Genomic DNA, 10,837 nt, shown 5'->3' with positions numbered 1-10,837 from the left:
TCAGATTTTTCCCTTTAAAATATACAGTTGAAGTCGGAAGTTTACATACACTTATGTTGGAATCATTAAAACCCGTTTTTCAACCACTCCACAAATTTCTTGTTAACAAACTATAGTTTTGTCAAGTCAGTTAGGACATCTACTTTGTGCATTACACAAGTAATTTTTCCAACTATTGCTTACAGACAGATTATTTCACTTATAGATCACTGTATCACAATTCCAGTGGGTCAGAAGTTTATATACACTAAGTTGAGTGTGCCTTTAAACAGCTTGGAAAATTCCAGAAAATGATGTCATGGCTTTAGAAGCTTCTGATAGGCTAATTGACATAATTTGAGTCAATTGGAGGTGTACCTGTGGATGTATTTCAAGGCCTACCTTCAAACTCAGTGCCTCTTTGCTTGACATCATGGGAAATTCCAAAGAAATCAGCCAAGACCTCAGAAAAAAAATGTAGACCTCCACAAGTCTGGTTCATTCTTGGGAGCAATTTCCAAACGCCTGAAGGTACCACGTTCATCTGTACAAACAATAGTACGCAAGTATAAACACCATTGGACCACGCAGCCGTCATACCACTCAGGAAGGAGACGCGTTCAGTCTCCTAGAGATGAACGTACTTTGGTGCGAAAAGTGCAAATCAATCCCAGTACAACAGCAAAGGACCTTGTGAAGATGCTGGAGGAAACAGGTACAAAAGTATCTATATTCACAGTAAAACTAGTCCTATATCGACATAACCTGAAAGGCCGATCAGTAAGGAAGAAGCCACTGCTCCAAAACCTCCATAAAAAAGCCAGAGTATGGTTTGCAAATGACATGGGGACAAAGATCGTACTTTTTGGAGAAATGTCCTCTGGTCTGATGAAGCAAAAATAGAACTGTTTGGCCATAATGACCATCGTTATGTTTGGAGGAAAAAGGGGGACGCTTGCAAGCCGAAGAACACCATCCCAACCGTGAAGCACGTGGGTGGCAGCATCATGCTGTGGGGGTGCTTTGCTGCAGGAGGGACTCGTGCACTTCACAAAATAGATGGTATCATGAGGAAGGAAAGTTATGTGGATATATTGAAGCAACATTTCAAGACATCAGTCAGGAAGTTGCAATGGGTCTTCCAAATGGACAGTGACCCCAAGCATACTTCCAAAGTTGTGGCAAAATGGCTTAAGGACAACAAAGTCAAGGTATTGGAGTGGCCATCACAAAGCCCTGACCTCAATCCTAAAGAAAATGTGTGGGCAGAACTGAAAATGTGTGTGCGAGCAAGGAGGCCTACAAACCTGACTCAGTTACACCTGCTCTGTCAGGAGGAATGGGCCAAAATTCACCCAACTTATTGTGGGAAGCTTATGGAAGGCTTTACTTTACTTTACTTGAACAGTGCAGATGCAAAGTTTGGTAACAATGACGGTTTGTGCTATTTGTGCCATCATTCTGTTACCAAACTTTGAATCTGCACCTTGTGCATAGAGTTGTATGGTTTGTTTAACTTTGCAATCATTGCTTTTTGTTTGACATACATTTTAAAGTGAAAAATCGGAGTTATTGTGGAATTTCCCTACTACCAGAGGCCTGCAGAGACACTTCTTCACATTTGTTCTTCTGTGCTCCCAGAGCCATCTACCTCTTTTTACATCCAGGCTGTTTACAGGTGATATACACGCTCCTTTTTGTCTGTACAGTAACATACATAGATAACGTTCTGCAGTCCCAGTTGCACAGTAGATAGGCTACCATTATACTACCCACTGGGCACACACTCGTTGAATCTATGTTGTTTCCACGTCATTTCAATGAAATTACATTGAACCAATGAGGAATGGACGTTGAATTGACGTCTGTGCCCAGTGGGTATACATTAAAAGCCTGACTCAAGAAAAGGGAAATTTGTAGCTCAGAGACATGTAGATCATTGCATCTTTGTAGGTCATTGGTTCAAACCCTTTTTTTCGAGTCCCGTTTAACCCATACATTATAGGCAAATGCTCACATATGCCATAGATAACGCCATACTGTATGTACTAACAGGGGGAATAGGCCTGGTTGAAGTGAAAATATTAATTTATTCATCCACTGTCAGCCTTTGACGTTTGAGTCAAATGATTGCGTCCAGCTCTGTCATATTGGATCTGCTTGGTTTAATGTTGCTCTTCAACGCAACCATGTTGAACATCTCTGTGAAGAGTTTATATCTTCTCTGCCATCAGGAGCATACCTGTGGTTTCACCTCTTTACTGGGATGGGAGCATAAAAGAGACAGGGCTTTCCTTCCCCTGCTTCCAGGAATTATGAGAGATAGATAGGGAGATGTCATACTCGTTTGGAGAGGTAGAGAGGAATAGTCCTGCCATACTTGTTTGGAAAAGGGATCACCACACATCTGTGCACTACTATGAAGCGTAGGGCTCTGTTTGGTCAGTCGGTTGTATAACAAAGGTGTAAGGGTGTGAGGGGGAGAGGTCCCCAGTACCAGGGCTGTCTGTCTGGCGGGGTCCCAAAACCATAGTCTCCCCCACAATCTGTCTCCCATCCCAATATAGAGCATACACACATGGAGCATTGAGACAAACAGTGGTCCCCTTGGCTCACACATGACGACACAGCTGTGGAGACGAGAGACAAAAAGTGGGAGAGACAGAAAGGAAATCAAGATTATTAATAAAGATAGTCAGACATATTTACAACGCTAAAAGCAGTCACTTATCTGTTCCCATCTGCTTATTTTTCAGTCGTTTCAAATGCAACTTCATGCATCTTCATTGAGAGTTTGTGTTTGAGATTAAAGTTGTTTATTTTACCGTAAACGTTTCCCTTTTAGTTTCACAAACAAATGTAATCCATTTTTAATAATACATGTAAGTTAGATGAAAAACACTTTAGTTAGGTTTTAATTTTCCATGATAAAAAAATCACCATGCATTTCAAATACACATTTCCATAGCCATACTACCAATAACATAGATGATTGCCAAGAGGACAGTGTGTAATGTTTTCCGGAAAGTTCAAATATTTAATCAAGGCTCAGTTTTCTAGAGTTTTGCTAAATATTTGTCCTGTTCTGTTCAGTGCACTGGCTGGCGGTAGACTCTCCCTCTATCTGTTCTCTCTCTCTCTCAGGAGGTGACTGAGAGGTTAACACCAAGCACGCAGCTCTGTCATGAAGGAACTAGAGCGGAGGCAGGCTGCACACTCTCTCCGCAGGTCTGAAACGTGGCTTACCCCAGTCAACTTTCTCTCAAGTCGTCGGGGCAAAGAGGAAGGAATAGGATAAACGACTGGAGTGGTTCTCCTCCTCCCACGCCAAACTGAATGAAGGGGCTCTTTCCGACTCGGAAAAGCAGGAGACACACTCATGTAGCCTGGGCATTGATTTAATATACCGTCCCGTCCGCGACTTCGTTGTTGTTTTTGACGGATACTAATGTGTCGGGAATGCCACCATGGCCACGCCGAACAGCCTTCAGCAGCAGCAGGATTACTTCAGAAGCCTCAGCAGCGAATCCACCACGTATATGATGGTCCCGGCCGCGGCAGCTGCTGCAAACACGCGTCGCGATGCCGCGCCGTCCAAGATGTGGGTCTCTATGGTGGTGATTGTGGTGATCGTTCTACAGATTGCCTCGACCACTGGACTGTTCGTGTACCTGAATATGTCAATATCACAGGTAAGGAATTGTTTTTTGTTCAGGGGATTGGGGAAGGAAGATGGAGGGAGGGAGGAGAGTGGGCTTGGCCGCAGCAGCAGTGCAGTGCAGTTTCTGAGTATAACGCAACCCAAACTTTGGGAAGAAAGTTTCATGACGAGACTTGTTTGATGATATTCCAACACTGTTGTGGACGAACTTTACCCACGACTTTACAAAGTTTTAGGAAATTGTGTGACAGAAAATGTTAACCGGAATGTCATCTGTCTGGCAATAGTGGCCAACCATGTTGTTTATGTTAGATTATTTATGGACAATCTAACAGTTGGGAAACCCTGGTGTAGGCTTACACATTATTTTAATTGGCCCCCAAGTTATCTGAGCAAAAAAGTTATATATATATATATATATATATTATTGTTGGAAATAAAAGACTGGGAAAAAGACCATGAAATCAGCTCCAAGTGATTTGTATTTAAGAAATATTTTCCCAAGTATTCCCAGGCATTATAGAGACACGTGATCCTGTAGAAATGTAAGCAAGGTGTGAAATGATTATGTTTTAGCCAAACATTATAATAATAATAATAATAATAATAATAATAATAATAATAATAATAATATGCCTTTTAGCAGACTTTATATCTGTTTGGATCTGTTTGGGCTTTTTGCGGTCAATTTGCAGTCTACAAATTATTTGTAATTATGTTCCTGCCCCCCGACCATCAACAAAAAATCGTAGATCATCCCTGGCCTACACTCTTTGAGAAAAAGCTTCCATATACCTAGAACCAAAAAGGGTTCTATCGCTTGCTTCGTATATGGAACCCCTAAACGTTCTATTCTTTGATCAAAACCCCAAGGGTTCTTCTTCACTGAACCAAAATCGGTTCCGTATAGAACCCTGTATGGTGTAATTCATGAATTATGGCTACTACTAATAAATAGCAATATTTTTTTAGCTAAGAATATAATAGAACACCAGCATAGTTTTGAGATGTTATTGTCATTATATGCAAACATAGTTTGGAAATATGCACTGGTGGCCAGGGCGGCATCTCTTTGTTTGAATGGTGGCTCATGTCAATCTTCTTAACAACTTCTTTATGGAACAGTACAGTATGGGTTGTTGCCTGGCTGGTTCCTGAGAATATGAAGAAAGGAGCAAAAACATGAGTTAATCTTCAGAAATAAGCATGAGTTAATCTGCCAAAATGAAGACAAAATGCTATGTAGACATATCATTACTATGATGTAGAAGAGCAATTTGTATGCAGTTGTTGTCGGCAGCTGCCAAAAGAGATCCTCTGCCTCTGATAGGTGGGTTACTGCCAGACTGAGCAAAACAGAGAGTGTGTTAAAAGTAATGTAATGATTAACTAGGCTATTGAATCACCAAGACCTATTATAGCATACATAGTAATTTATTAATAAATAATGTAGATACATACCTCCTCTCAGTCAGCCCACTGCCCATCACCTATGGTCAGCAACAGTCTTCTTTGGCTTCGAGAAAATAGTCCCCTCATTTGACTCCACACTGAAATAAAAGTAACAATTAGTTAATTGCCAATGTCAGGCTGAGTCTGTAGCTCTATTTCTGTAGCTCTTTTTCGTCTAGCTAGCTAGCTAGTTTACAAACAGTGCACAAATTGTAATAACACTATCTATCTAGCCCATAGTTTATCATGACTTTGGCTTCATATATTTGAATTAAATAATCAACTTTGTTTACCTTAATAAATTGAAAAACAATGTGCTTATTGGTAGGCTATTTGCAAGTTCAACCACCTTCCTCTTGCTTCTTCATGCAGGAATGGCAGTTGGTTTTTGAATCTGAAGGGCAGTTCAAATTTGAAAGGATCACAAAGGTTCTATATAAATTAGAACCCCTTCATTTTTTTTTAAGCAAGAGGAAATAATGTGTTTATAAGAGTGCTTTTATTAAACACAATTTCCTCTTGCTTCTAGCTAGCATTTAGTTTGCAACAGCATAGGTTTGTATGAACATTGCTCTATGAACCTTGATGTTTGCCATTCAGACCTCTGCAACAATGTTGAAAAATACGAATTCGATCTCCCCCTGTCATAGAGAGTTAAGGTGTCGGATGTCAGCTAGCCATTTCTCTGACCAGGTCGATATCATGCAGTAGCATAATTAATATGGATATAAATATCAGTGCAAACCAGCTAAAACAAATCAAAAGTGAGCTAGTTAGCAGTAATTTCAGAGTTTGATGTGACTGGGTTAGCTTTTGTTAGCTGTTTGCAAAAATCCCACATTACACTCTGGGGTAGGGATAAAACCCTCAAGGTTCTTTGCCTTCACTGGTTATATAAATATTAGGGCTGTCAAATGATTAAAAATTTTAATCAAATTAATCAGAATTTTCAGTGGATTAATCATGATTAATCACTATTTGCAATTACACCTGAATCCTAACAATTTTTTTTCTGAAATGCATACCAAAAGATAAATAACAGGACACAGATACATAATTTTCATATTATGTCTGTTTATTAACACAGCCAAATAATGGTGTTTTAAATCAAGCTGAAACATACTACACACCATAATATTTGTCTTTGGCTGTGGCTCTTGACGGTGGCTTATAGAATGAGTCTTGAGACGCCACTTGCAAAACATCAAGGAAACCTGAGTCTTCTACAATGCTAATGGGTCTACAATCCTTTGCAATCCATTTTGCTATTGTGTTGGTCAAATTATCTGAGGTTGATTTTGTTAATTGCCTGCAAACATTCAGCGTGGTCTGGCGCAAACCACTTGCTGAATCTGACGGCCCAGCAAACGCATGTTTGGCGTTGACATGGTACTTCAAGCTTGAACAGCTCCGGTGAAATTGAAACTCCTTCTTACAAATCTTGCAAATAACCTTGTACTTGTTAACTGTACCATCATCATTCTTTTTATATTTGAATCCGTCAATAGGCCCACTTTGCTCACCTTGCTCCATCTCGCCTCTAGCTCCCAACCACTTTCCTGACCTGAATAATTTGTCACACTGCGCATGCGTGAAATGCGTTAAAAAAATTGACGTAATTAACAGCAAACAACTAATTAACGTCGTTAACGCGCTATTTTTGACAGCCCTAATAAATATATAACCTTTTTAGTAAAGTGATCTTTAATCTTGTCCAAAGAACCAAAAGGTTCTATATAGAACCCCAAAGAACCCTTTTTTCTAAGAGTATAGGCTACATAGCCCAATAACAGTGTAAGGTCGCCTATTCATAGTCCATCTGTAGATGCTCTACAGACTATCAGTAACATTTCAACTAGCTATCTACTAACCCTAACCCTTTTCCTAACCCCTATTCTAAACCTAACCCTAACCCAGTGGTTCCCAAACTTTTTTGGCCCACAACCCCATTTTGATATCAGAACTTTCTCGCGACATCAACCATGTGAAAGAAAATTATGTAATTAACAGCGAACGTTTACTTTTTTTATTGAGGCTATGGCAGTCAATTGCAAAACATTCTAACAGTACTTTTGATTGTATTCTCAACTCACCATCATATACTTTTTATGCGGGGCTATGACATTCAATTGCAAATTAGTCTGACATAATTTCTCTTATCTCACCACCACTACTGAGATGGGTGTGCTTGATGCATGCCGCGTCGGTGCTTCTCAAAGTCAGGGGGCGTGGTCTCTCCTGTCACATCCAACCTGGATCGATATTTGTTTTTAATGCAGACAAGAGCACTGAATGAGCGTACCAACAGTTTTACTGAAAACATCTTAAAAAGGTAGAAATTGACTTATGCCTAATATGGCAATTCATATTATTTTTCCAAAATGAATTATTGTTATTCTAAAAGATGCTGGGTAAAAAAATTACCCAATTTAGGTTATTTCAAAAACCATATTGGACAAACACAGCATTGGGTTAATTCAACCCAGCGGGTTTGGGTTGTGCTTCTAACCCAGCGCCTTGGGTTGAGCGCTTGACCCAACTGCTGGGTAAATTAGACTATATTGCTGGGTTAAAACAACCCAGTGTGTTGGGTTGGGGGATTGACCCAGCATCTGGGTAATTTATGTAATCCTTGGGTTATTTTCAGTGTCATCCTAATTTCAATTTTGCTTGCATATTTTTGCCTTCTCTACCACCCCACCCACTTCCTACACACACAACCAAGATACAATATTTTATATCAAATAATCAATTTCTATTCCCTGCATTTCAGAAAATACATCACGTCAGAGAATGTACAAGAATATATATTTTTTTAAATAGCACATTGAAACAAAGCCCTATTGTCTACATTTGTATTATTTCACAAGATGAGATTTCATAAGATAGGATTGATTAGAATTTATTTATATTCTTTCATGAACCAAACATCAGACTAAAGCCTCCGTTGAACTTGATGTGCACACTCAGATTTCAATGGGAGAAAAACAAAGCATGCGTGCGTGTGACACTGTCTGTCTTATGTGGTATTAACACAGATCTATCTATCAGACCGTGCCAGAGCTAATCAATAGATATTCACTGACACACTATCTTAGGTGAAAGCACACACACACACACATTTGGGTCGTGTTAAACATTGTTACACAGAACAAGTGTAAAATATTACATTTGAAGTTCATTCTACTAAGGACATGGACTAATGACTCATTACTTAATAACTGTATTTCATTCATAAAGCACTTTTCACAATCCCCAAAATGTAACATTTGTATTTAAAATAAATTGTTGTGATAGAAAGAAAGCGTACCAGAACGTGCTTCAGTAGTTGAACTTAAAGCAGGCACAAATGCATTAAAAAGCAGAGCTATAAATAGTGCCTTAAGAGCATATTATAATTGGAATGAGACAACCATAGCTCATCCATCTATGAATTCACAGGAACACATCAGCCGGAGGGCTGTGCTTCCTCCTGTCACTTATCACACTACATACAAGAGCAGATACAGTACTTATCCACTATTGTTCAGTGGAAAAAATTAGTTCTCGCAACAGTCTTACTGCGAGGGATTCTGTTCCTGGCAGCTGATACACTGTGATCTGTAGGAATTCCCATGCTGGGGCACAGTGGGAAAGTTCATATCAAACACATAATAGGACTTGAAGCACACATCCAGTGCCCCATGCAATGTACCTTGCTCCAATGACGGTCCACTAATGACTGTAAACATCTGTGATTAGTCCCCAAGAGCCAACACAAATGGGTAGGGTCTGGTCACCTCCGCCTTGTGCAGGTACTCAACCATGTTGGTCCCAACATGTTAGAGAAATCATTTGATTTTAGAATATGATGACTTATATTTTATAGCCATTTACACTATTGACATGCATATTGGTATTAAAAGACAGCAACATATTCACCAAAAAAAGGTGGCCAGTCCTTTTTTGGCTGTGCCGGGTGGAGATTATAAGAGTACATGGCCATTTAAGACCAGATTGTTTTTCAAGATGTTCAAACATTCATAGATGACCAGCAGGGTCAAATAATAATCAGTGGTTGTTGAGGGTGCAACAGGTCAGTACCTCAGGAGTAAATGTCAGTTGGCTTTTCATAGCCGAGCATTCAGAGGTCGAGACATCAGGTGCGGTAGAGAGGGAGTCGAAAACAGTAGGTCCAAAACAAGGTAGCACGTCCGGTGAACAGGTCAGGGTTCCCTAGCCGCAGGCAGACCAGTTGAAACTGGAGCAGCAGCACGACCAGGTGGAGTCAGGCCAGGTCGTCCTGAGGCATGATCCTAGGGCTCAGGCCGTGTGTTTTGGGTCATTGTCATGCTGGAATACCCATCCACGACCCATTTTCAATGCCCTGGCTGAGGTTCTCACCCAAGATTTGACGGTACATGGCCCCGTCCATCGTCCCTGTAATACGGTGAAGTTGCCCTGTCCCCTTAGCAGAAAAACGATGGTCTTGTAGCCCATTCCAGCCTTGTGTAGGTCTACAACCTCTTTGGAGAGCTCTTTGGTCTTGGCCATCATCTTATCCAGAGCGACTTACAAATTGGTGCATTCACCTTATAGCCAGTGGGATAAGCACTTGACATTATTATTTTTTTGGGGTGGGGTAAGGGGGGATAGAAGGATTACTTTATCCTATCCCAGGTATTCCTTAAAGAGGTGGGGTTTCAAGTGTCTCCGGAAGGTGGTGAGTGACTCCGCTGTCCTGGCGTCGTGAGGGAGCTTGTTCCACCATTGGGGTGCCAGAGCAGCGAACAGTTTTGACTGGGCTGAGCGGGAACTGTGCTTCCGCAGAGGTAGGGGGGCCAGCAGGCCAGAGGTGGATGAACGCAATGCCCTCGTTTGGGTGTAGGGACTGATCAGAGCCTGAAGGTACGGAGGTGCCGTTCCCCTCACAGCTCCGTAGGCAAGCACCATGGTCTTGTAGCAGATGCGAGCTTCAACTGGGAGCCAGTGGAGTGTGCGGAGGAGCGGGGTGACGTGAGAGAACTTGGGAAGGTTGAACACCAGACGGGCTGCAGCATTCTGGATGAGTTGTAGGGGTTTAATGGCACAGACAGGGAGCCCAGCAAACAGCGAGTTGCAGTAATCCAGACGGGAGATGACAAGTGCCTGGATTAGGACCTGTGCAGCTTCCTGTGTAAGGCAGGGTCGTACTCTCTGAATGTTGTAGAGCATGAACCTACAGGATCGGGTCACCGCCTTGATGTTAGCGGAGAACGACAGGGTGTTGTCCAGGGTCACGCCAAGGCTCTTCGCACTCTGGGAGGAGGACACAACGGAGTTGTCAACCGTGATGGCGAGATCATGGAACGGGCAGTCCTTCCCCGGGAGGAAGAGCAGCTCCGTCTTGCCGAGGTTCAGCTTGAGGTGTTGATCCGTCATCCACACTGATATGTCTGCCAGACATGCAGAGATGCGATTCGCCACCTGGTTATCAGAAGGGGAAAGGAGAAGATTAGTTGTGTGTCGTCTGCGTAGCAATGATAGGAGAGGCCATGTGAGGATATGACAGAGCCAAGTGACTTGGTGTATAACGAGAATAGGAGAGGGCCTAGAACTGAGCCCTGGGGGACACCAGTGGTGAGAGCACGTGGTGCGGAGACAGATTCTCGCCACGCCACCTGGTAGGAGCGACCGGTCAGGTAGGACGCAATCAAAGAGTGAGCCGCGCCGGAGATGCCCAGCTCGGAGAGGGTGGAGAGGAGGATCTGATGGTTCACAGTATCA

General features: G+C 41.9%; 1 protein-coding gene and 1 long non-coding RNA gene across 2 annotated transcripts in view; one reads left to right on the top strand and one right to left on the bottom strand.

Annotated features, from left to right (window-relative positions):
- The first annotated feature begins 2,817 nt into the window (after nucleotides 1-2,817).
- Nucleotides 2,818-10,837, top strand: part of LOC121571255 (tumor necrosis factor ligand superfamily member 10) — an 83,340-nt gene continuing 75,320 nt past the window's right edge. Inside the window, exon 1 of the mRNA XM_041882605.1 lies at nucleotides 2,818-3,671. Coding sequence (XP_041738539.1) covers nucleotides 3,447-3,671 — 225 coding nt within the window. The 5' untranslated portion in view covers nucleotides 2,818-3,446. The remainder of the gene's footprint in view (nucleotides 3,672-10,837) is intronic.
- On the bottom strand, nucleotides 4,638-5,471 carry LOC121571256. Its single transcript, XR_006001684.1, has 4 exons — nucleotides 5,386-5,471; nucleotides 5,102-5,190; nucleotides 4,899-4,986; nucleotides 4,638-4,794 (listed from the first exon to the last, which is right to left on the bottom strand). It is a non-coding gene; the product is annotated as an uncharacterized LOC121571256 (long non-coding RNA).

The sequence above is a fragment of the Coregonus clupeaformis genome, chromosome 8 (assembly GCF_020615455.1).
Source record: "Coregonus clupeaformis isolate EN_2021a chromosome 8, ASM2061545v1, whole genome shotgun sequence".
In the NCBI taxonomy this organism is placed as follows: domain Eukaryota; kingdom Metazoa; phylum Chordata; class Actinopteri; order Salmoniformes; family Salmonidae; genus Coregonus; species Coregonus clupeaformis.
The sequence above is the reverse complement of the archived record's forward strand: the minus strand, read 5'-3'. Positions and strand labels throughout refer to the sequence as shown.